Source organism: Ipomoea nil, unplaced genomic scaffold (assembly GCF_001879475.1).
Source record: "Ipomoea nil cultivar Tokyo-kokei standard unplaced genomic scaffold, Asagao_1.1 scaffold2957, whole genome shotgun sequence".
Taxonomy (NCBI): Eukaryota; Viridiplantae; Streptophyta; class Magnoliopsida; order Solanales; family Convolvulaceae; genus Ipomoea; species Ipomoea nil.
Genome location: NW_017619385.1, coordinates 1174554 through 1198087, shown reverse-complemented (window position 1 = coordinate 1198087; position 23534 = coordinate 1174554). Strand labels below are relative to the sequence as shown.

General features: G+C 35.4%; 1 protein-coding gene across 1 annotated transcript; it reads right to left on the bottom strand.

The window, feature by feature from the left end:
• Nucleotides 1-4514: 4514 nt before the first annotated feature.
• Nucleotides 4515-10563, bottom strand: LOC109162760 (laccase-6). Its single transcript, XM_019311441.1, has 6 exons — nt 10397-10563; nt 9767-9918; nt 9123-9367; nt 7563-7691; nt 5754-6704; nt 4515-4963 (listed from the first exon to the last, which is right to left on the bottom strand). The coding sequence occupies exons 1-6, from the start codon at nt 10529-10531 to the stop codon at nt 4833-4835; spliced, it is 1743 nt and encodes a 580-aa protein (XP_019166986.1). The 5' UTR covers nt 10532-10563; the 3' UTR covers nt 4515-4832.
• Between the last annotated feature and the right edge of the window lie 12971 nt (nt 10564-23534).

Here is a 23534-nt window from a genome sequence, read left to right as displayed (position 1 = left end):
CGATTTTCTTTCTTAAAATTCCTTTTAACCTGATTTATAATTATTGGGTGTCTTGAATTGATAGGCTCCATTAACTTGTTATCAGAACTAAACAATTTGATGAAAAAGTGTTATGTTAGGGGGAGAGATTAGCTAGGAAAGAAAAATTTTGGAGGTGTGGGCAGTATTAGGACTCTATGTATATGAGTCTGTTTAGAACTTCTTATCCTTGTCACACTGTGACTCTCTACTTCTTATCATTGTCACACTGTGACTCTCTATTCTATATATTCAAATTCAGAAAATATAATACAATCAGTTCTCATCTGGTATCAGTTAGCTAGGGTTTTGTGATTCATAAAATCAAGAACATGCAGCGCTGCGATGGCAACCTTAATTACCATGGAGGTAAGCAACGTGGCTTCGATGATCCGTGTCAAATCTGTAAAGGTTTCGGCCACACAGGAGTCAATTGTTTTTGGCGCTATGATGATCCGTGTCAAATTTGTAAACGTTTTGGTCACACGGGAGCCAATTGTTTTTGGCGCTATGATGATCCGTGTCAAATTTGTAAACGTTTTGGTCACACGGGAGCCAATTGTTTTTGGCGCTATAATGCTCCGTGTCAAATTTGCAAAAGTTTCGGTCACACGGGAGTCAACTGTTTTCGGCGATATTCAGGGGCTCCGAGTTCTCAGGCTAATTTGGTGTTTCAGAATGGTTTAGTTGCTAAAACCTCGTCAAATTCTCATACTTGGGTTCCGGACACTGGAGCCACAAATCATGCAACTCCGAACATCGCTGCCATTTCTACATCGGAGAAGTACACTGGTAATGACACTTTACGTGTCGGTGACGGTATGGGTTTATCTATTAGTCATGTTGGTCATGCCTCTTTTAATACCCCTTCTAAATCATTTACATTGTCTGATATACTTCACGTTCCGCGTTTGTCTAATTCTTTATTATCTGTTCAGAAGTTTGCATCCGATAATAAAGTCTTTTTTGAGTTTCACCCCTCCTTTTTTGTTGTGAAAGATATCAATACCAATGAAATACTTCTTCGGGGCAATAGTTCGGGGGGACTATACACACTTTCATTACCTAGTTCGTCTCCGTCAGCGTTTATTTCCGCTCGTGCCTCGGCTTCCACTTGGCACAATCGTCTGGGTCATCCTCATAACCGTGTTCTTAGCCATATACTTCGTTCTTGTTTGGTTAGTGGGTCTCGTGGTAATATTCGTTGTCATAATTCTTTATGCAATGCGTGTCAATTAGGCAAATCTGCCCGTTTTTCCCTCCCCCGTGTTGCTTCCTCTAGTTCTCAAGTCCTAGATCTTATTTACACAGACATTTGGGGTCCTGCGCCCACTTTATCTACTTCTGGCTTCCGTTATTTTGTGATCTTTGTGGATGACTATTCCCGTTATACATGGTTCTTCCTTATGAAATTAAAGTCTGATCTTTATGTCATCTTTGATAAATTTCGTACTCTTGTTGAACGGTCCTTTAATTGCAAAATAAAGGCCATTCAGTCTGATTTAGGTGTTGAGTACAAAAAGTTGCATTCTTTGTTTGTTCAATTAGGAATTCAACATAGACAATCCTGTGCCTATACACATGAACAGAATGGTCGTGTTGAACGAAAACATCGTCACATTGTTGAAACTGGTCTGGCTCTTCTAGCTCATGCCTCTGTTCCTTTGAAATTTTGGGATTTTGCCTTTGAGACTGCTGTCTATTTAATTAACAGAATGCCATCTTCTGTATTAAATAACTCCAGTCCACATCTCCTGTTACATAAATCCCCTCCTTCCTATCTTTTTCTTCGTGTCTTTGGGTGTTTATGCTACCCTCATCTTCGACCATATAATCGTCATAAGATGTCATACAGGTCTTCTCCATGTGTCTTCCTAGGTTATCCTATGTCCTTTAGGGGGTACAGATGCATGGACTTACATACTAATAAGATTTACACATGCAGGCATGTCAGATTTGATGAAGAAGTTTTCCCCTTTGCTACTAAAACTTCTTTGCAGGATCTATCTATTCCGTTTTCTGGACCTTGGGCGGAATCTGTTCTCAGTCACAGCACACCTATTCCTGTCGTGTCCAATGATGAGCTGCCAGAATCGCCGCTACCTGCTTCATTCGAACCAGCCGTGGATCCCGGACAGGCTGCCTCGTCGGGTGATCCTGTGGAGCCTGTTGCTCGCCGGCGAGGCCGTCCACGTGGGCGGTCCATCAGGCCCAATGTCCGTACTCACTCTATGGCCACTCGCAGCAATGCAGATGCTCCTCTTTTTGCTCTAGCAGCTCAGCTGCATCCCACGGAACCCACATGTCACTCTCAAGCTGTCAAATATCCTGAGTGGCGTGAAGCCATGGACCAAGAATTCAATGCTCTCCTGCATAACCACACATGGTCTCTAGTTCCACCCACTGCAGGTATGAATATTATTGGCTGTAAATGGGTGTGTCGTACGAAGAGAAAGGCTGATGGTGCTATTGAAAGGCATAAAGCTAGGCTGGTTGCAAAAGGTTTTAATCAGGTTCCAGGTCAGGACTTCTTCGACACTTTTAGTCCAGTGGTAAAGCCTACGACTGTAAGACTCCTTCTATCTCTAGCTTTATCATCTGGGTGGTCTATCAAACAGCTAGATGTTCATAATGCTTTTCTAAATGGTAATCTGGCTGAAACAGTTTATATGAAGCAACCCCCTGGTTATATTGATGCTAACTTCCCGAATCATGTTTGTTTGTTAAAAAGATCTCTGTATAGGTTAAAACAAGCTCCCAGAGCTTGGTTTAATCGACTACATACGTTCTTACTATCGGTTGGCTTTCAAGCATCAAAGACAGATGTCTCTCTGTTCTATTACTCTAAAGACTCTGCTTTGGTTTATCTATTGGTGTACGTGGATGACATTGTTGTAATGGGAAGTGATCAGGGTATTATGTCTCAGCTCTTGTCCAAACTGTCTGCTACATTCAAAATCAGAGATCTTGGTGAACTAAATTTTTTTCTGGGTATTGAAACGGTTAAGAGTGACAATGAGATTATTTTATCTCAACAACGGTATATGAATGATATTTTAAAACGGGCTGGAATGTCTGAATGCAAACCCCTTTCTACACCTATCTCTGTCTCGAAAACTGTCCCCTTCAATTCAGATCTATATGATGATCCCACACAGTACAGGAGTCTAGCTGGAGCACTGCAATATCTCACTGTCACACGACCTGACCTATCCTTTGCAGTTAATCAGTTATGCCAGCATATGCATGCTCCCACCATATCACACTGGGAGCAGCTCAAACGGGTACTCAGGTATGTTAAGGGAACAGTTGACCATGGTTTACGCATACGACGGTGCTCATCTAGAGACATTCATGCTTTCTCTGATTCTGATTGGGCTGGTTGTCCTGACGATCGAAAATCCACAAGTGGTTTTGCTGTTTTCTTGGGGTGTAATCTTATATCATAGGTTTGCAAGAAACAGAGAATTGTTGCCAGGTCATCCACTGAGGCTGAATACAAAGCTCTTGCAGATGTGTGTGCTGAGGTTCTATGGATTATGTCATTATTGCGTGAGATACAGATTCCGGGTATTTCCATTCCAAAATTATGGTGTGATAATCTAGGAGCTACATATATGAGTGCCAATCCAAACTTTCATGCGCGCACCAAGCATGTGGAGATTGATTATCATTTTGTTCGTGATTGAGTAGCTTCGGGCGATATCCAAGTCAACTTCATCTCCACAAAGGATCAACTTGCTGATATCTTCACCAAAGCTCTGCCTGGACCTAGATTTTCTTCCTTAAGGGACAAGCTACAGGTTACTAGTATACACTGTGCTTGAGGGGGAGTATTAGGACTCTATGTATATGAGTCTGTTTAGAACTTCTTATCCTTGTCACACTGTGACTCTCTACTTCTTATCATTGTTACACTATGACTCTCTATTCTATATATTCACATCATCTGATCTCATTGTAATCAAGTTCAGAAAATATAATACAATCAGTTCTCATCGGCAGCAGTAATGCTCTTAAAATATATATGCACTTTCCACGTTTAACAGTTTTGTTTATACTACTTATCTAGTATTCTTGCATCAAACATTTTTATCTAGACTTAAAATAATTTATATATAATGGCCTGTTTGGTAAAATAGTTAGCCTATAGGTTAATTTTGACTTATTTGACCATTATTAGTTGTTTGATTTTGTTTAAAAATCAATATAAGTGTTTGGTTAATTAACTTTTTGTATTTCAAAATGCTAAAATTTAAAAAGCTACTCAAAGCAACTTTTTCAATTAGCTTTTTTTTTTTTTTAATTTAGAAAAGAAATTATACCAAACATCTATCAACTAAAAACTAATTTACCAAACACATTTCTGCAATCAACAAATGTTTTCAACTTGTTATACCCTCTAATTAACCAAATCAGCTAACAGCTAAGAATTATTAACTAACAGGCATATACCAAACAGGACCATTGTTGACGACATAAACACTCTGCAGTTATGCACCTCAACCATTAAACTATTGTTTCATGATGATTGTCGGAAGTACAAACCAAATCACAAAAGCAAATACATGTCCAGACAATATGGTCCCTTAGAAGCAACCCAAATCACAAAGTTGATGTCAAAAGAATAGGTCGTTCAAATTAATGAGTTTGGATCCACAGAGTAAAACTTTGATGTCTGTATAACTTTTTTTGTTTTCTTCTTAAAAAAAAGTTGTTTCTGTGCACAACATTGTTATCATGTTGCCCCTGCAGAAGAGGTTTTGATCCCTTAGAAGCAATCCTGTAATTATGAACCATCATAGTATAGATTGCTAGCATCTAGGCATGTCAGGCGGAGGATGAGGAAGACTCTCAAGTTGGCCTTCACCATTTTTCACAATAATAACCACACCCAAACCCCATGATAAGTGTACGTCCAGATGACAGTGCATGAACCATGCCCCTGCATGCATGTAAAATATGATCCTTAAACTAGAGGTGAGTTTCTTAACATATAATATAAAAACATAAATGTGCAATCCAATTATCGATTTAAATGGAACACATACTTCAATTTGGTATCAGAACCAACCTCATGCCAATTCAAAGGTCATGGGTGCGAATCTTCCATAGACACGCATTTCTACCATTCCTCCAAGATGAAATACTATAGACACGTGTTTCTACCCCATTCCTCCATCAAGTCTTTTAAGATTAATTGTAACCTCTCAAAGTGAGGGGCTCTTTGTGCACAGTAAGCAAAAGTCTAGCCTCTTTGGTTCATGTTCAATTGAGTTACCATAATTTACATGGTCCCAGATGCTTTGTCGGGCCGGGGTGTGGGGCCCTTAGGGTTAGGGTTCAACCTTTTGAAAAGAAGATCAATTGTAATTTTTATTTTTTTATTTCTTAACTAGCTAGGTGAAAATTGAATATTGGACCCTCTAAAATATGAGGCCCTATGCTGCCCAAAATTCGGCCCTGAATTGTGCTCAACATATCCCCGCACACTGCACATTGAGATGGAGCACATGCAGTTGAACTATGTGGTCCATCTCAACTATGTTCAACACACCCCCGTCCCCTAACATGCGTGAGACTGTTATTTTTTATGTGCTCCAACCAACATATCAAATTGAAACATGTGTCCCATCTGTTTAAGTATTATATGTTCAATAGGGTTTGGAAATGGCCAGTCCAATTGAGTGCTGGTTATATGTGCATAGACGATGATAGATATATAGTTTAATTACCTGGATTATCAGCTGTGAATCTGATGGCAGCCCACCCACCCACCGGAACTCCAATTGTGTTCATGTATGGAGGATCTACCAAGTTAAAACTCACTTTTTCAGGGTCATAGTTCCCAGACCCATACCCTACAACATAGAAGCTGTAGCCATGGAAATGAATTGGGTGGTTTTCTGTAGACACAGTGCCCGTATCCTGGAGGATAATCTGAACCCTGGACCCATATTCTAGGACATATACCCTTGTTCCCTTCACCGCACTTGTATCATTTGGAGGGTTATTAGGTGCCCCATTCACAAAATCATAAAACCCCAGAGGTGTCCCGGGAAAGTCTTCCGTGAACTGCCCATTAATTTTCCGATAGTAAGCTTCCAACAGGGAAACCTTAGGCTTCACGAAACTCACGTTGTTCATGGACGCCGACATAACACCTCCATTGAATCCTCGGCAGTTCTGCTCTGGGTTCCTCGACTGGCACTTCTGAACATTCAGCCCGATAGTAATGAACATATTCTGATCGATTTCTTTGGGGAAAATATTGGCCGGCGGCGGGTTTAGGCTTTTCAGCCCGTCCATGACGGTTTTCACGGCGAGGCTGTCGTTGAACGGCGGCAACGGCGCCGGCCACGCCAAGGCGCTTGGGAGGGCGCCGAGGTAGGTGAAATATGCGACGGAGGGTGTGGTTTGGAAGGTGATGTTCTTAGCGGATTGGTAAGGTCCCATGGCCATGGAGTATTTTCCGATGGGCTGGTCGGCGGTGACGAGGAGGTTGAGGGTCTGGCCCGGCCCGAGCATGACCCGGTCCGTGGTGAAGGGCTTTGTGTATTCTGCATCGGCTTCCACAATTGTGAAGTTGTGATTGGCTATCCCGAAGAAGTGTTGTTGGTTCACGGCTGCATTGATTAGCCTTAGCATGTACGTTTTCCCAGGGACCACGTCTATTGCATACACATCTGCCGCAGTGGAAATAAAACACCATTATTATGTTTACTAAATGTGTCAAATCAAGTTGATCATTGCCAAAGATTCAAGGAGTGATGCTATATATATATATATATATATATATATATATATATATATATATATATATATATATAATGCCATGTAAATAGGAATGTCAATTTCAATTCGCTCCACATATTTTCATTCAAATTCATCATGTATGGATCAAAAAATTTTGGGTGATGGGTCGAGGGTGGCTTGGGTCTTCAAAAATTAGACTCATTGTGTGTCGAGTTGAATTCAGATTTTATGTACAAAACTCTCTTAGATAATAAGTGGTGGGTATCCGTAGTAGACACTTAATTTGCACAGGTCCACTGGATGCGGATTGGGAGTGGGAGTGGGTGGAGAAAGTATAATGTGAGTTGGGTGATGGATTTAGCCCTCAGCTCCCTAACCCACCCCGATCTATTGTTATCCCTACACATGAAGTGTAATTTTTAAAATAATGTTAGGTCTTTGTTCGATAAAAAAAAAAAAAGTAAAAATGAAAATTGTGACCTTTATAATATGATAATTATGTTGCACTTAGTTGCTCACTCTTTTTGGGCGGGTATATGATTATTAGTGTGTATATAGTGCAAGAATGATAACATAAATGCCAACTACTATGTAGGATTGTAGCGTGATGGCACCTCGGTTACCATTCCAAATGGATGATCACATATATGATCAAACTCCAGTAATATAACATTCCAAATGGATAGTCACATGATCAAATCCCCAGTAATATAGAACAGATACTACCTTGTAAAGAACCATGATAATTTCAAAAAAAAAAAAAAATGATAACTTGAAAATTATATTACCATTAGTAGAGCAATTATAGTTGGGGCCGGGGTGGCCGTTGATTGTGAATGAATCGGCGGGTGGAGGCCCTCCCCCACCGGCTAAAACGGCCTTCTCAAGTTGTGTTGCATCTTGCAACCAATATTCTCCTGTATATATTACATACATCCATGTATTAGCCAACTATATATAAATATGGCAAATTATTATGTGGATCTGGATTATATTAAAAAGTACATTTTTAATATATTAAAAATACATTATTTGTATATTGGATGTATATTTTTTTTAGTAGAGTATACTGAATGTATATTATTTAATAGTATGGTACATATAGCTGTGTGGACCATAAATATGCATGACTAGGAATATGTTAGTTTTCAAATTAAACGCTCTATAGTAATTAGATTATTAATGGCAAATATATTAATTTGACCATTGTAAGTTGTAATATGTTCATATATATTATCAAATTATTAATATATATTTTTTTTTGCATGTTAACAATTTAATAGTGTCTCCAGTTTAAAGATATTCAGTTATTTCTCATTCTTTTTTAAAAAAAAGAATTATTAAATATGAACAAATTAAATCAATTATCGAGTTGCCACACTTATGAAATATTCAACTAGTTCAGTTTTATTCTTTTCTTTCCCCCCCCCCCCCCCCCCCCCCCCCAAAAAAAAAAATCATAAATTTACATCTTTTTTTTTTTTTTTTTTTTTCAAATGTGAATCAATTATAGAGTAGAACAAGATATGATATATGTCTTACCCCACATTTGATATGATATATGTCTAATTGTACTGAATGTAATTATAATTGGTGTTGTAATACTATCTAAGTACGGTGCATTTAATTGTTCCAAATTCAAATTTATTATTTTTATACCGTATAGAAGATCATAATATAAATGGATTATTATTATTTTACTGTATAGGTGATGAATAATTAGATTAAGATATTAAGAAATAAATTTGTGGAGAAAATGACAAAATTAACCAAGATGACATGACAAATAGGGACTAGGAACCAAATTAATACTTTTGCCTTATAATAATAATGAAAAAGGAATCTGTCAGCCTATCATCATTTATGTAAAATATCTCAACGTTGTCAACCCCTCTACTGCCTCATGCTAGCATATATATCAAGAAATAGCTTGGATAGCTTATTTATAGAAAATTAATAATATTCAAACTAAGTCGCTGTTTAGTAAAATAGTTAATTTATAAGTCAATTTTAGTTTGTTTGATCATTATTAACTGTTTGACTTGGTTAAATAATTAATATGAGTGTTTGATAAATTAGCTTTTTGTAATAGCTTATTACTCCGAAAATATTAAAATTCAAAAAGCTGCTCAAAACAGTTTTTTCGATCAGCTTTTTGAAAAAGTCATTTTGTATCTAATCAGTTATCAGCTAATAACTAATTTACCAAACATCTTAGCCTTTTACAATCAGCTAATGATGTCAACTAGTCAAACTCACTAACTCAATCAGCTAATCGCTGATATTTACCAAACACCCCATATAAATGCATTAGAATGACAAACAATATAATGGGAGTACATACATACCTAAGATAATGGTATGCTCCTCGTAAGGGTATGGAAAAGGGTAAGGAACACCTGCTTTAGGATACACGATAATGGCACCATGGACGGTGGCACGGAGCCAAGAAACATGGGCATGCCAGAAAAATGTGCCCTTTTGTTGTACGAGTGTAAATTTATAGGTAAATGTTTGTCCCGCTTGAATAGGACATTGCGTTATGTAGGAAGGTCCATCAAACCAACACGAAAGTTTTTGTCGAATTCCGTGCCTAAAAAATAAGTTACACTCATGTTAATTAACACAACAATGATAACAAAAATTTATCAAATTCAACTTATATATAGGTCAAACCTATGCATCATGCCGTGCCATTTTTTTGTAAGTAGTGAAGTGTTAAAGATATTTTTATTAATATCATATCACATCATTTTATATGAATTAATACCTCTTTTAAAGTAACTTACGTCGAATCTGAGATCTTCCTTATAAAAAGAAACAGTGATGTCATCAAATTACAAGATATTTGGCAATAACTATTATTCTTTGAAATTGTACTTTTGATAATAATGTTAAATGTTTAGCCAAGTATATAAATAATATATATATATATATATATATATATATATATATATATATATATATATATATATATATATGCTACTACTACCAGTGTATTGTGACATTGTATGGTGACTCATTTGTGACTCTAACAATAACTTGATCATCTTCCTGAGCATAAACAACTGGTCCGGGGTACATTTTGTTAATCGTCACAATGTCTGTAACGTTGCAAAGCTTTGTAATCCTCTTTGTTTGAACCTAAAACAATACATTAGTTCCATTAATTAGCTATAAACAAGCCAATAATTTGTATATATAATTAGTGTATGTATAAAGACTAAAGTTGCATTAGAGACCAAATTAAAGATGTACAAAGATTAAAGTTGCTCCAACCATTCCAACCCCATTTTCTCTAAGCATGACATAAAGGAGTTGATGAGCATACAAGTCTATTGACTTTGCTTGAATATCTCTCATCAAAAGACATGAGAGTTGATTGTTTAATCTTTGTGAATGATATAAACTATTATTATGTATATTTTTTATTGTACGTTACGTTGCTTGGTGAACTTCAAAAGATGATGAGATCAAATTAATATATGACGTGAAGTGTGACAAATATAGATATATAAATAATCATAGTTTAGTACAAATGAAATATTATTGTAAAATAAATATTATAATATCATTGCAGTTTGAAAAAAAAAAATGCATCAAAGAAAGAAAAACAACAAACCTTGAAATCATAAAACCTTGTCGATCTTCCAGCTGGCCAACGTTGAATAAAACCCATAACATTTACGTTATTACGAGAAAACAATAGAAAGTTTAGCAATAAGTGAAGGCATGAAGTGAAGAACAAGTTTGCCATATGGTAATTAGAAAGGGAATGGGGGATGGGGGGAAGTACAGAGGAAGAGGCACAAGAGAAATTGGTGAAGAGGAGACTATGCGTTTTAATATAGAGAGAGCAATAGCATGTCATTATATTTTCTTTTTCCTTTCTTAATGAAAAACATTAATTTTGGGATTATATTATTTTATAAAAGAAGAGAGATGTATGTATAGTGTTTTGTCATCTTTCATGATTCGTCTAACATGAGGTAATAATAACTTGTTTGGGGAGTGTTGATTCTTCTGTGTGGTGGTGGGGAATGTGTTTCAATTCTTTTTTTTTTTTTCTTCTTAATTTCTATCTCTTTTTTCATCTATACCTCTTTTTAGAAGTATTCAATTACATTTCAGTCTAAAGCTTACTCCATTTATCTCATTTTATCTATTTTACTTACTATTTATTGGTCAAACTAACTCTTTCTTCTTTACTTATTTTTATTAACTTTTTTTTTTATAATTTTTAAAATTCTATTTTTTTTTTTTGTGTTTAATAGTACTTTTAATGTAGTTTCTAAATATATAAATTTTACATACTAATTCCAAACTTAATATTATGAAAAATTAAATTGTAAATAACTTCAGTCAAGTCTCGTTAACAAAAACCGCCACATAAAATGGGACGAAGGAAGTACTAAATAGTAATTTTTTACTCTAATTGTTGATAAAATAAAATTTTTTGTCTCCCCAAATTGTAAATCTGTCAATTATTGTTAAAGTAGCGAATTCTTCTCGGAGACTATTTTTACCACCAAACTGTAGATTGCACCGTATTTATTGTTGGTGATAATGAACCCAAATCGATTTAATATCCCTAAATAATATTTATATATACACACACAAGTATATAAAATATTATTCGATATTTATCCGAAATATACATATACACACAAATATATATATAACGGAATCAATGGTTACGTTATATATACATATATATATATCTACGAAAAAGATATACCAATATATATTAACCAAAAATTGGAACTAATAATCCTCAGATTATAAGTCCAATCCAACGAAAAGAAGCAGGGATTTTTGCTTAGAGCATAATCCAAAACAAGAAAGAAGGAGAAGGAAGAAAGAAGAAAGTACGAGTTAGGCGAGGTGCATTTCTTTCCTTCAAACCTTATTTGCCACCTCCCAAAAGTGCTAGGAGCGTTGTGGCCTAGGTTTCCCAGGATAAAACGTACAACGGTTCGACGTTTGAGCACCCAAACGAACGAACCCGACGAACAAGAGCACGGGCAAAACACAGTAGCAAGAAAGGAGTAGGAGCAGATTTTTGAGAAGAAAAGGTGCTTATCTTTGTGTGTTGTGTCTCTCTTGTTCTTCCTTCACGTTGTAAATCACTTGCTCCTACTACCCCTTCTTATATAGGAATGGGAGTACTAAATAGCATTTAGTAGGCATTCTTGGCACATTGGTAACATCTGAAACAATTGGTCATTAGTGCAGATTTAATTCAAAATTCAAATTGAAATTAATTCAGAGATTAATTCTGTAACAGGTGAATTAAATCTCCAACTTTCCAGAAAAGACTCTGGTAGACCGAAGTTTCGGCCTTGCGCTGCTGCTCGGCCGCAGCACACGAGAGTTCAACTCTCGTGCTGCTGCTCGGCCAGCGCAACACACGAGAGTTGAACTCACATGCTGTTGCTTCGGCCAGCGCAACATACGAGAGTTGAACTCTGCTGTCGAGTTGAACTTTGCTGTTGCTCGGCCAGCGCAGCACACGAGAGTTGAACTCTCGTGTTGCTGCTCGTGGTGAGCGTTTGGAAAAATGATACCGAAAGTTGGCGTAACTCTCGGTTCGGCCTTGCGCTGCTGCTCGGCCGCAGCACACGAGAGTTCAATTCTCGTGCTGCTGCTCGGCCAGCGCAACACACGAGAGTTGAACTCTCATGCTGTTGCTTCGGCCAGCGCAACATACGAGAGTTGAACTCTGCTGTCGAGTTGAACTTTGCTGTTGCTCGGCCAGCGTAGCACACGAGAGTTGAACTCTCGTGTTGCTGCTCGTGGTGAGCGTTTGGAAAAATGATACCGAAAGTTGGCGTAACTCTCGGTTCGGCCTTGCGCTGCTGCTCGGCCAGCGCAACACACGAGAGTTGAACTCTCATGCTGTTGCTTCGGCCAGCGCAACATACGAGAGTTGAACTCTTTGCTGTTGCTCGGCCAGCGCAGCACACGAGAGTTGAACTCTCGTGCTGCTGCTCGTGGTGAGCGTTTGGAAAAATGATACCGAAAGTTGGCGTAACTTAGCCCGCAAGGACTGCCAATTTCCGGATGACATTCGTGCCCGTAGGTGCCGACGCACATGAGCTCGGGCTTGAATCAAGCCTTTTTTATCTCGTTTCTAGTTGGAATTTGATTTGCAACCCCCCTCCCCCGCGCGAGAGAGCCTCTATGCTATACAATTCTACAAGCTCCAAAAGAGCCCATGTATAAAAGGGAGGTCAAATCCTCTTTCCAAACCAATGTGGGACAAAGCTCACTTTTCCCTTCATTTTTCCAACTCAATGGGTCTACTTTGAGAATCAATATCTCATTCACGCATTATCCGTTTTGAGCGTACAATATATCAATCTCTTCGTCTCACTACGAAGAATCGGAATCCACTTTGACCCGATCCAAATCGGAAGTGGACCCCACTAATAATTGTACCACAAAATAGCCACTTAACATGTCATTTTATGCCATTTTAATGCTATTTTTTCCAACATTTACTACACGATTGCATCGTACACGGATACGATTACACAGCAAGGTCCTCTAGGAATGTTTAGGAACCGTAGCAGTGCAATCATGTAGTAATTGTAGTACAATTCTTCACATATTCGCAGTTCGCAATTAAGTTAAGATTGGTTCTCACCTTATTAGAAATCATATATATATATATATATATATATATATATATATATATATATATATATATATATATATATATATATATATATATATATATATATAGAATAAAGTTCAAATGCGGCGGGGTCTTCCCGTGCGGCGGTGCGACGGAATTCCAGAATACACCAATAGTGTTAACAATATGCACCAATAGTGTAAGAAAAATACACCACAATGAAATGCAATAAAACATCACAAAATACACAATATACTCAAAAAATACACCATATAACTCACCACCCCCAATGGTGTATTTCCGAACATTGTATGCTGTTTTTACTCACACCTAATAGTGTGTGTTTGGTGATGCGGGGCTCTGTTTACTCTGTTTTTTGTGGTGTATTTTCCTAACGTTGATGGTGCATATTTGTTGAACTATTGGTGTTGTCGCACCGCCGCACCGTAAGACTCGGCCGCACCTGAACTCGCATATATATATATATATATATATATATATATATATATATATATAGACTCCAATAATATGTAGAGAGAAAGTAACTGCATTAGTTATTTTTAGTATTATCTATTATCTATTTTAATTTTCAAAGATTAAACTTAAATAAATATGAAATAAGGGTTAAATATGTTATCTTTAACATTTTCGCAATACATAATCGGGTCCTTAATTTATACTTTAAAAAAAAAATTCAAAATAAACACTTCAATTGAAAAAAGTACTTCTTTTCATCCCATAACTTTGATTGATTAAATAATATTTTAAGTTTGTATTTACAAGGTAAATGTGTTTTTTTGAGAAACAAGGTAAATGCGTTAGTTTGTTAAAATTGAAAGTTTAGAACATTATATTTAAAATGTCAAAAATTTTAGTTAATCCCGACTAAAAAATATGATAGCTTGATGATTTAGGGATATAGTCAAAATCATGCATGATCAGTCAGGTTACGTTGACTTCAATAAAATTCATAACAAGTGCATGGTTGTGGGTGAAGCCTTCCAAGTGATTGATATTATCCACTTGTTGCCTTCAACATGAAAGGAATTCAAGAACTACCTGAAGCATAAGTGCAAATAAATGAATCTTGAGCGAATGATCCTCAGGTTTAGAATTGAGAAGGACAATAGAAAAAGTGATGAGAAAATTTCCATCTCTGGTGGCACTAAGAAGTAAGACCAACATTGTGGAGCACAATAGAAGCTCTAAAAACTCTAAGAAGGACAAGTACAAAATTGGCCCCTAAAGGTAGAATGTCGAAAAAGCAATTTCATGAAAAATGCTTCAATTGTGGCAAGATAGGCCACAAGGCTTTTGATTGCAAGGCATTGAAGAAGAAGAACGAGTCTTCTCAAGCTAACATGGTGGATGTCAGGAGTTTGAAATCTTTCTCTCAGTTGTGATTTTTTAGGTGAACATCATTGAGTCCAACACAAAAGAGTGGTTTATTGACACTGGTGCTACCCAACATATCTGCTCCGACTATGATTTGTTCACTACATTTGAGACTACTACTAGTCAGAATGTATAAATGGGGAATTCTTCTTAGTTTGTTATTGAAGGTGTTGGCAAGGTGGTTGTAAAGATGACCTTCGAGAAGGAGCTGGCTTTGCTTAATATACTGTATGTACCTGGTGTATGAAATAATTTAATTTATGGTTGATGGTTGAACAATTTTAACTTTTATATGCTTTTTAAAGTAAGATGCCAATGATCTAGTGGCATGAAGAAGCAGTATTGACTTTTGTGCTTCAGTAGGTTGAGAAATTAGATATGAATAGATACTACATTGTAATAGAGTCAGTAATACTAAAAAAAAAAAAAAAAGTAAGATAAAGTAGTTTTTTCTAAGTCAAAATTGTATGTATGCAAGGGCTATGTAACTGATGGGCTTTTTAAGTTCAATCTAATGATTATACTATTATCAATAAGAATATAGTTATGATAAGTGCCAAACATGTTATATTTTGTGTGGTATTTTGGAGGCATATTATATGCTTAGAACAGTTTATTTTGATTAAAGTTAGGAACAAGGACTAATTATGGTTGCATTTGTGAATATAGGAAAGCAATGTCATTTCAACGACAGTTTGATAATTTGGTCATATCTCAGGCTAGGAGTGTTCAAATGAGGTGATTCAAGTGGCATTGGAACGGTAACTCAAAAAGGACAACAACTTTCATGAAGGCTAATTCAGACATCTTCAGGGCCTTGCATGAGCAGAATCACGAGCATGCACGATTCTGGGTACACGTAGAATTCCAGAAAGTTGCATGACGCGATCCATGCTCGTGCATTAGGTCATGACTAGTTCCGAAAATCAGCCTCAGTGAAGGAATTAATGCTATATAAAAGCCAAAAGGATGTAAGGAGTTAAGGAAGTTAGATTAGATTTACATTTTCAGAGATATTTTGTACTTATAACTCTCTCCAGGGTTAGATTCCAACTTTACACATTGCATCTAATTTCTTGGGGGAGATTCAAGATTAATGGATGAAGATTCAAGCTAGATGATTTCTATTTCAATCTTTACTTGCTTTCAATTGTATTACTTGTGATTGATCATGAGTTTATTCATCATTCACCCTAGCTATGCATATGTGAGTATGTGACTATATGTGGCTAGAAATGTAGGAATTGGATTTAGTTTGCCCGGTAAGGATGCAGGACTGACTTTAATTGCTTAGAGGAATTGAGATAATGTGATTTATGCATAAAGATCTTTGTTGGAGGTGGACTTTGTGTAGTCGGTGATGACCACACTATGCAAGAGGTCTTGGAGGAATGTAGTTTCCAAGGAATTGGGACTACGTGATAGCCTTTACACGTGCAATTCCTATTATTACACCCAAGGTTACAAAACACGTTAGACGCCGATTTTTTTATTTTATTTTTATTTTTTTAAATGTAAAAAAACAAAAGTAAAAATTAAAAATTATCAAAATTCACTAATAAAACATAAGGTTCTCATTGTTTTTTCTTAAAAACAATTTATTTAAGTGGCTATAAAATTGTTTAAAATATTGTTGAAACCATCTAAATACATTAAAAAAAAAAAACTAAAATTAAGAGCAAAAGAAGCATTTTCTCAAAAAAATACGCGATTTGAAAAAAAAATTGTCCAAAACGGACAATCGGATCAAAAGTTATCCTTCGCAAAGTTTTTAACCTAAATCCTAAAGTGTATATATATATATATATATATATATATATATATATATATATATATATATATCGCCAGTTCGGCCGGCTAGGCAGCCGCCTACCCGCCCGGCCGTGGAGGAGACCAATTCCGGCCTTCCTCGCCGCGGCCGTGCGGCGCATGGCGCGATTTTTGCAACACTGATTACACTTACACCGGAAGGTGGAAACGTGGAAGAAGGAATGTAGACAAGGTGTTCGATAAAATGTCATGAGTAATTAAAGTTTCTACAAAATAGAACTCGAATTATTCAATAGGCTAATGATTGTGATTGGCTTAGAATGTCTTCCAAAGATCACAATTCAATGCGCTGTGTTAATTCCCACCTAGACTCTTTATTGCATCCAAGCAAGGGAAGCTTAATCCAATCCCCTCCATTCACCCTTGATTTTACTTACTTGCTTTGTGATTCTTTATTTGCTTTCTATTTTACTTGTTCTTGTGACTTTGCTACGGATGATCTTCTTGATGATTGTGAGACATAGCTTCTAGATGTCTCTAAGCCCTTGTACTTAGCCACACCTTACTCCAATTTTTCATCCTTGAGATACGACCCATCCCAGGAAATCTTCCTTCCTCAAGCTTCTTTCCACCCAACGCACAGAGACGGAGCCAACACAATCACGTTTTTAAGTTTCAACACCTAAGCTTCCACCTCAAGGGTTCAAATCCTTTGGCATCAACATAGTTTTACATTTTTAATATTTCACACGCACACGCACACGCACATGCACACGCACACACGCGCGTGCGCGCACACACACACACACACACACACACACACACACACACACACACACACACACACACACACATATATATATATATATATATATATATATATATATTATTCTTTTATATTAATATTGAGATGTGTAATTTATAATGTGTTTTCTATTTAAATTATTTTATCAAATTAATTATGTTTCATATTTTGTTATGAATATTTTTATAAAGTTTCAATATGTTTTATTTTTCGTCCATATCTAACAATATTTACAATTATATTTCTTAGGTAATTTTCTTTAAAATGATCTATTTTTGTTTTAATGTTTCGCTTTTACTGGAAAAATTTTCTGAATCCGTCCCTACTGCTTCGCTCCCCTCAATCGAATTTCTGGCTTCGTCTCTGCCCACGCATATATACTACGATTGTCAAGTTACTTTTAATTTGCTTATTTCTAATTTGAAGCAATTGTATATATGTTTATTTTTTTTTTTAGTGTTATAAAGGTTAAATAAATGTGAATTTATTAAAGTTAGAGATTTGCCTCTTATAAATTGTGTGTAATATATATTAAAGTGTGTTTTGGGTCAATTTTTTTTCATTAAAAGTCAAACTTTATAAACAGGACATTAGTCGAATTGATATTAATCTCATAATAATAAAAATACTGGATATCCAAGGAACAAAATTAGATTAAAAGATGTTCAAGTTGACTAAACAAAATGGGCAATAAAAAGTTACAGAAAGAAAGATCTTTCTTTTCAGCATCTGCAAAAATAGAAAGTTGGATTTGTGTTGCTTTTGCAAGACACTCTTTTTATAGGTCAATCAAATGCAGCTAACCAGCCAGTGCACGCCTTCGTAACCCTACCACCTCTGAAACCTTCTGATTTTGTCTCTTCCTATTCATCCTTATATTTACACAAATTATATCTGCAAATTAAAGCCAGACATTCTAGTTGGTTTGCCCTAATTTCTTCTATTTATTTTTGTCAATCGTTTCCAATATCTATTTGGATTAAATATGATTCAAAGGGGGATAAAGAGCAATAGTCATTGCATGGATCGTGGTCTATATAGTTGTGTGGATCTGTGTCAAAACCGAGGTCGTTTCGAGTAAAAAAAAAATTCATACAACCCACTGCAACATATATTTTTATAACTCATAATGTACATTATTTTAAAGCATAATGTACATTATTTTAACTTATGAAATACATTATCTTACCCCAAAAGTTTCATTATTCAACATATAAAATAGATTATTCTTACACATAAAATACATTATTTTAACTTATAAAATTCAACGACATTGTTTTGGATCGTGGTCCACACAATAATTTTCCGGATAAGAGACATAATAGAAACACAATATTATAATACAATTAAAAACTATATTTATAAAATACATAACGAAAACTAAAAACAAGTATGCATACACAATTGAAAAACTAAAATTGCAATTATTTAGTGATTTAATTTGTAAAATAAGAGATTAAATTTGAACCACATTAAAAATGGTATTATTTGCTTTATTTCACTTATATCTAGAATGTTCTATGTGAGCTTATGATTCAAGGAAACTCTTGGGGTTATCATTTTTGTATTTGAAAAATGTTTTCACATCGGTAACATTTTGGGGTCAAATTTATGTTTAAAAAAAAAAAATCCTATAAGTGAAATTCTATTCCTATTTTATATATATATATATATATATATATATATATATATATATATATATATATTTGAAAGAAGAAAGCTTCATTAACATGACTTGGAGTCTTGGACTACAAAAGGTCAACAATAAAGAGGGGAGGGATCTAATTCTACTCCCAACGCTCTACGGTCACACAAAGAAAGAGGTCCATTCACTAAATTATGGACAATCATATTCGCAGACTGTTTAACAGAAGAGATACTTACGTGCAAAAAATAAAGCAGTATATCTTTAATATCCTTAAACTGTATAAATCATAAGAGGAGAAAAAGTTATCGAGACAACTGAGACCTTGAACTTAATTTAGCGCATCTGCTTCAATCTCCACAAAGTCCATGTTCTTGTCTTTCAACCAACATGTGCTTAGAGAGGGAAACCGTTATGCTGATTGGCAGGCTAATCGGGGACAAGCGGAGGATTGGGCACGACTTACTATGAAGATATTCCGCTCGGGCTGAAAGATTTAATCAAAACAAGTTATTGCTTTTTTCTTTTTTTTTTTTTTTTTTTTTTTTTTTTTTTTTTTGTAGGATAAGATGGGCTAAAGTGTCATCTAGCACCATGAACTATATCCGATTATTCTTCCCACACCCTGAACTTTCATATCGTATATATCAAGCCACAAACTAATTTTTTTTCACCTACAACTTTTAGCAGGTTTCCCTATCTTCTTGCTGACATGGCACCGGTTTCCCATTGATATGACATTTATATTAACCTGATGTTGTCCATGTAAACATTTACATATTTTTTTAAAAAAATAGGAGACCAAAATTCTTTATTTTGTCCAACCCTAATTCCCCCACTACCGTAATTCAAACTATGCTCCCCTAAAGACATAGCTTTGAAACAACGATGACCCAGGTGACGGAAGTTCTTGTTAAGTAGATTTAGTGGGTATGTTTGTAGGCTGAAAGCAGCGACGGAAGGTTGAAGGTGACCGAAGGCTGTTGTTTTTTTCTTTTTCTTGCGAAAGAAGGCTGCTGTAAACATGTATGTTTCTATATTCTGACGATGACCCATACTATAATAAATTAATTTTATACTAGAATGTATTGATATACTGCGCTATTAACATTTATTGGAATGTGTGTATGAGTTATCTTTGTGTGAATAATATATATATATATATATATATATATATATATATATATATATATATATATATATATATATATATATATATATATATATATATAATTTTGGTTTTTTTAATATAATAATTTTGGTTTTTTAAATTTTAAATATGTAAATACTTACATGGACAACATAAGGTTAAGAGAAATGCCACATCAGGCGCCATGTCAGCAAGAAGATAGGGAAACCTGCTAAAAGTTGTAGTTGAAAAAAAAAATTAGTTTGTGGCTTGATATATATGATATAAAAGTTCAGGGTGCGGGATGAATAATCAAATATAGTTCATGGTGCTAGATGACACTTTAGCCGATAAGATGACACGTGCCCTATTAGCCTGGTGTCTTCCACCAAAAAAAACATCAAAATTAGTAATTAATCACTAAATTATTAAAATATATGAATAGAATTTTAATGATTTCTTTAACTACGCCCAATTTTCTATTTAAACTGAAATTATATTAATGAGATTCTAGAAAGACTGGTCTGATCTGATGATATAATTAAAATGCATAAAAAAATTTATCGCGATTTTAAGCAAGTCCTAAAGGTTGACGTGGATGCATGTTCTCTAATCATGTGTGATAGTTACTACATAACTAATTATTAGGAACTTTGACAAAAGTCTACTTTCACCATTCACATTTTTAAAAAGTAGTCTTCACTCTGATAATGTCATATATATATATATATATATATATATATATATATATAGCCATATTGTTGACACGCAAGATTTGCCAAACATAGTCATATTGTTGACACGCAAGGGTTAATCCACGAAACAAAGAAAGAGTTTATATCACTATAATAATAGTGTTTTCAAAAAAAAAAAGAATTAATTTCACTTTTGGTAATGGATTTATAGGTGGTATCCACTTTTAGTCATTTTTTATCAAAACACCCCCTTTTGGTCATAGTATTATTACGACATGACCAATTTTGATTCTCTATTAAAAAATTGATAAAATTTTGTTAAATACAAGGGCATTTCGATCTTCAATTATGAATTATTATTTAAAAAAAAACATAAAAAATATAACATGTCAATGCACTTTGTATTAAAAAGATTAAAATGTCTTTCTATTTAACGAAATTTCAACGTTATGTTGATAGAGGACCAAAATTGGTCATGTCACAATAATACTAGGATCAAAAGAGGATGTTCTGATTAAAAATGACTAAAAGTGGACTGACATCTATAAATCTAGGACTAAAAATGAAATTAACTCAAAAAATATTTACAAATGACATAATAGACTTTAAGAATGTTATTCTATTCTAATTTTATTCCACAAAACAAACATGATATTATATGAATAGATATTACATTGTAACAGAGTCAGTAGTACTAAAATAATGTAACAGAAAAAAAATGACTAGAAAAATTTAATTGAAAAGTGCTATTTTTTCCTCTAATTTTATGTGTAACATTATATTTTAATAGTCATTTTTTAATGTGATATTAGCTATAAGGTTTTAAAAAATAAAGGCTAAAGTGTCATCCCACACCATGAACTATTCGTGATTATTCATGCTGCATCCTAAATTTTAATAACATATATTTTGAGCCATAAACCAATATATTTCTTTGGCCTAGACTTTTTTATAAATTTTCCGGTAATTTGATGACATGACGCCGATTTTGCTGATGTGGAGTCCATGTAAGCTTTATTAAAAATATAAAACATATATGAATCATGACCTCCACGACGACGACTCCAGGAGGTCCATGAAATACGCGACGCCCCGTCGCTGACGGCTGATCACATCGACGACGGTGGACGGGCAGGGGTTATTGGGTTTGGATCTGGTGACGGGCAGTACAGGCGGCGGTGGCGGCGCTGCCGCCGCCGGACCATTGCTGTGGGTTGTGCTATGGCTATCGGCTATCGGCTATCGGGGGAAGAAACCTGCGGCGGGTTTCGGTTTTCTCGGGGAGTTATCAAGGCTTCAATCGACAGGAAGAGGACAGGTAATCTACAGTTATTTGATGTTGGATCTTTCCCTTTTCTTTTTCATCTTCGGTCATCTCTGCTTTAAGCCTTTAATGTGAAGGAAGTTAAATGCAGGTCCTAAATACATTAGAAGAAATTCAGGAGATAGAGGCCGGCATGATGCAGTAAAAGAAATTGATAGAAAGCTTCTTGATCTTCATCAGATTTATCTAGATTTAGCTGTTGTGGTTGAGTCTCAAGGAGACATGCTGGATAACATCGAATCCCAGGTTTCTTCATAGTAAATTACAAGTTGATCTCCATCTTAATGCTAGGTTTAATGTGCATTTCCATTTCCTTTTCTTTGTTGGTTACCGGTGAGAAATACAGGTTATAAGTAGGTAGCATTGATAATTATCAGGCAATTTATGACTTAAGAGGGGCCAAAAAAATGCCCAGAATGACCCAATACCACAAAGATTATTATAGTACATTAAAAAACACAAAGGTTTCACAAGCAGAAACAGAAAGTTGAGATGATCCAAAGCTCCCATCCACTTCGTCTTCTTTATTGAGAATGGAGTTCGTACTACATTCTTGCCTTGGCAATTACCATACCCCGCCACTGCATTTACAGGGACTGTGTCGTACGGATAATCAGCTAGGTCCGGGCCGGACTCGTTGGAGGTGGTGTGGATGGAGGAGCACTGCCAGCCGGAGACATAAATGGTGTCCAAATGCTTGGCCATCATGGTGACCTCAACAGGGTCAAGAGCACCGGATGTTTGCGAGGCCGTGCTATTGGCTTCAGCGTCCTCCAAAGCCCAAAGCTTCTTCGCCTGGAGAATGACGAAGTTGCTAGAAGAAAAAACAAAAAAGAAAAAAAAAATTCCATGTCAGCATTTTATTACCTGTAACTTGTAGCTAACCTGTAAAAAAGTTTAGGTGAAAAAAAAAACATTAATTTATGGCTCAAAATATATGTTATTAAAGTTCAGGGTGGGACATGAATAATCAGGAATGGTTCATGGTGCTGGATGACACTTTAGCCAAAAATAAATATTTAACCGTATACTTATAGATTGGGCGATTCACCTCACTTGCATATTAATTAAGGCAATTGTTGATGGATTGGAATTGCTGTTTTTTCTATTTAATTAGGTAATTAATTAATTGAAAAAGTATATTGTTGATTTGCAGTCTTAGCTTGTTTGAGTTGTTTCAGAGCTTTTGAAATTTAAGCGTGCTAATAATGCCTACTGCTTGTGTCTGTGTATGTTACGCTGTCAAATTCAAGGGTCGGCAAAAGGCGATTAAGAAAGTCAATTTAATATTTATTAGGTTTGTATTATATACTTTATATCATCGACTGTATTATGAATGCTTGAATTAGCGTTTTAT

What these genes read in the sequence shown, in the direction of transcription:
- LOC109162760 (XM_019311441.1), bottom strand. Translation starts at nt 10,531, where the DNA reads ATGGCAAACTTGTTCTTCACTTCATGCCTTCACTTATTGCTAAACTTT. An exon ending in GGAGCATACCATTATCTTAG is followed by an intron (nt 7,692 to 9,122) that starts GTATGTATGTAC and finishes TAATATATACAG; the next exon opens with GAGAATATTGGTTGCAAGAT. An exon ending in CTATAATTGCTCTACTAATG is followed by an intron (nt 6,705 to 7,562) that starts GTAATATAATTT and finishes CCACTGCGGCAG; the next exon opens with ATGTGTATGCAATAGACGTG.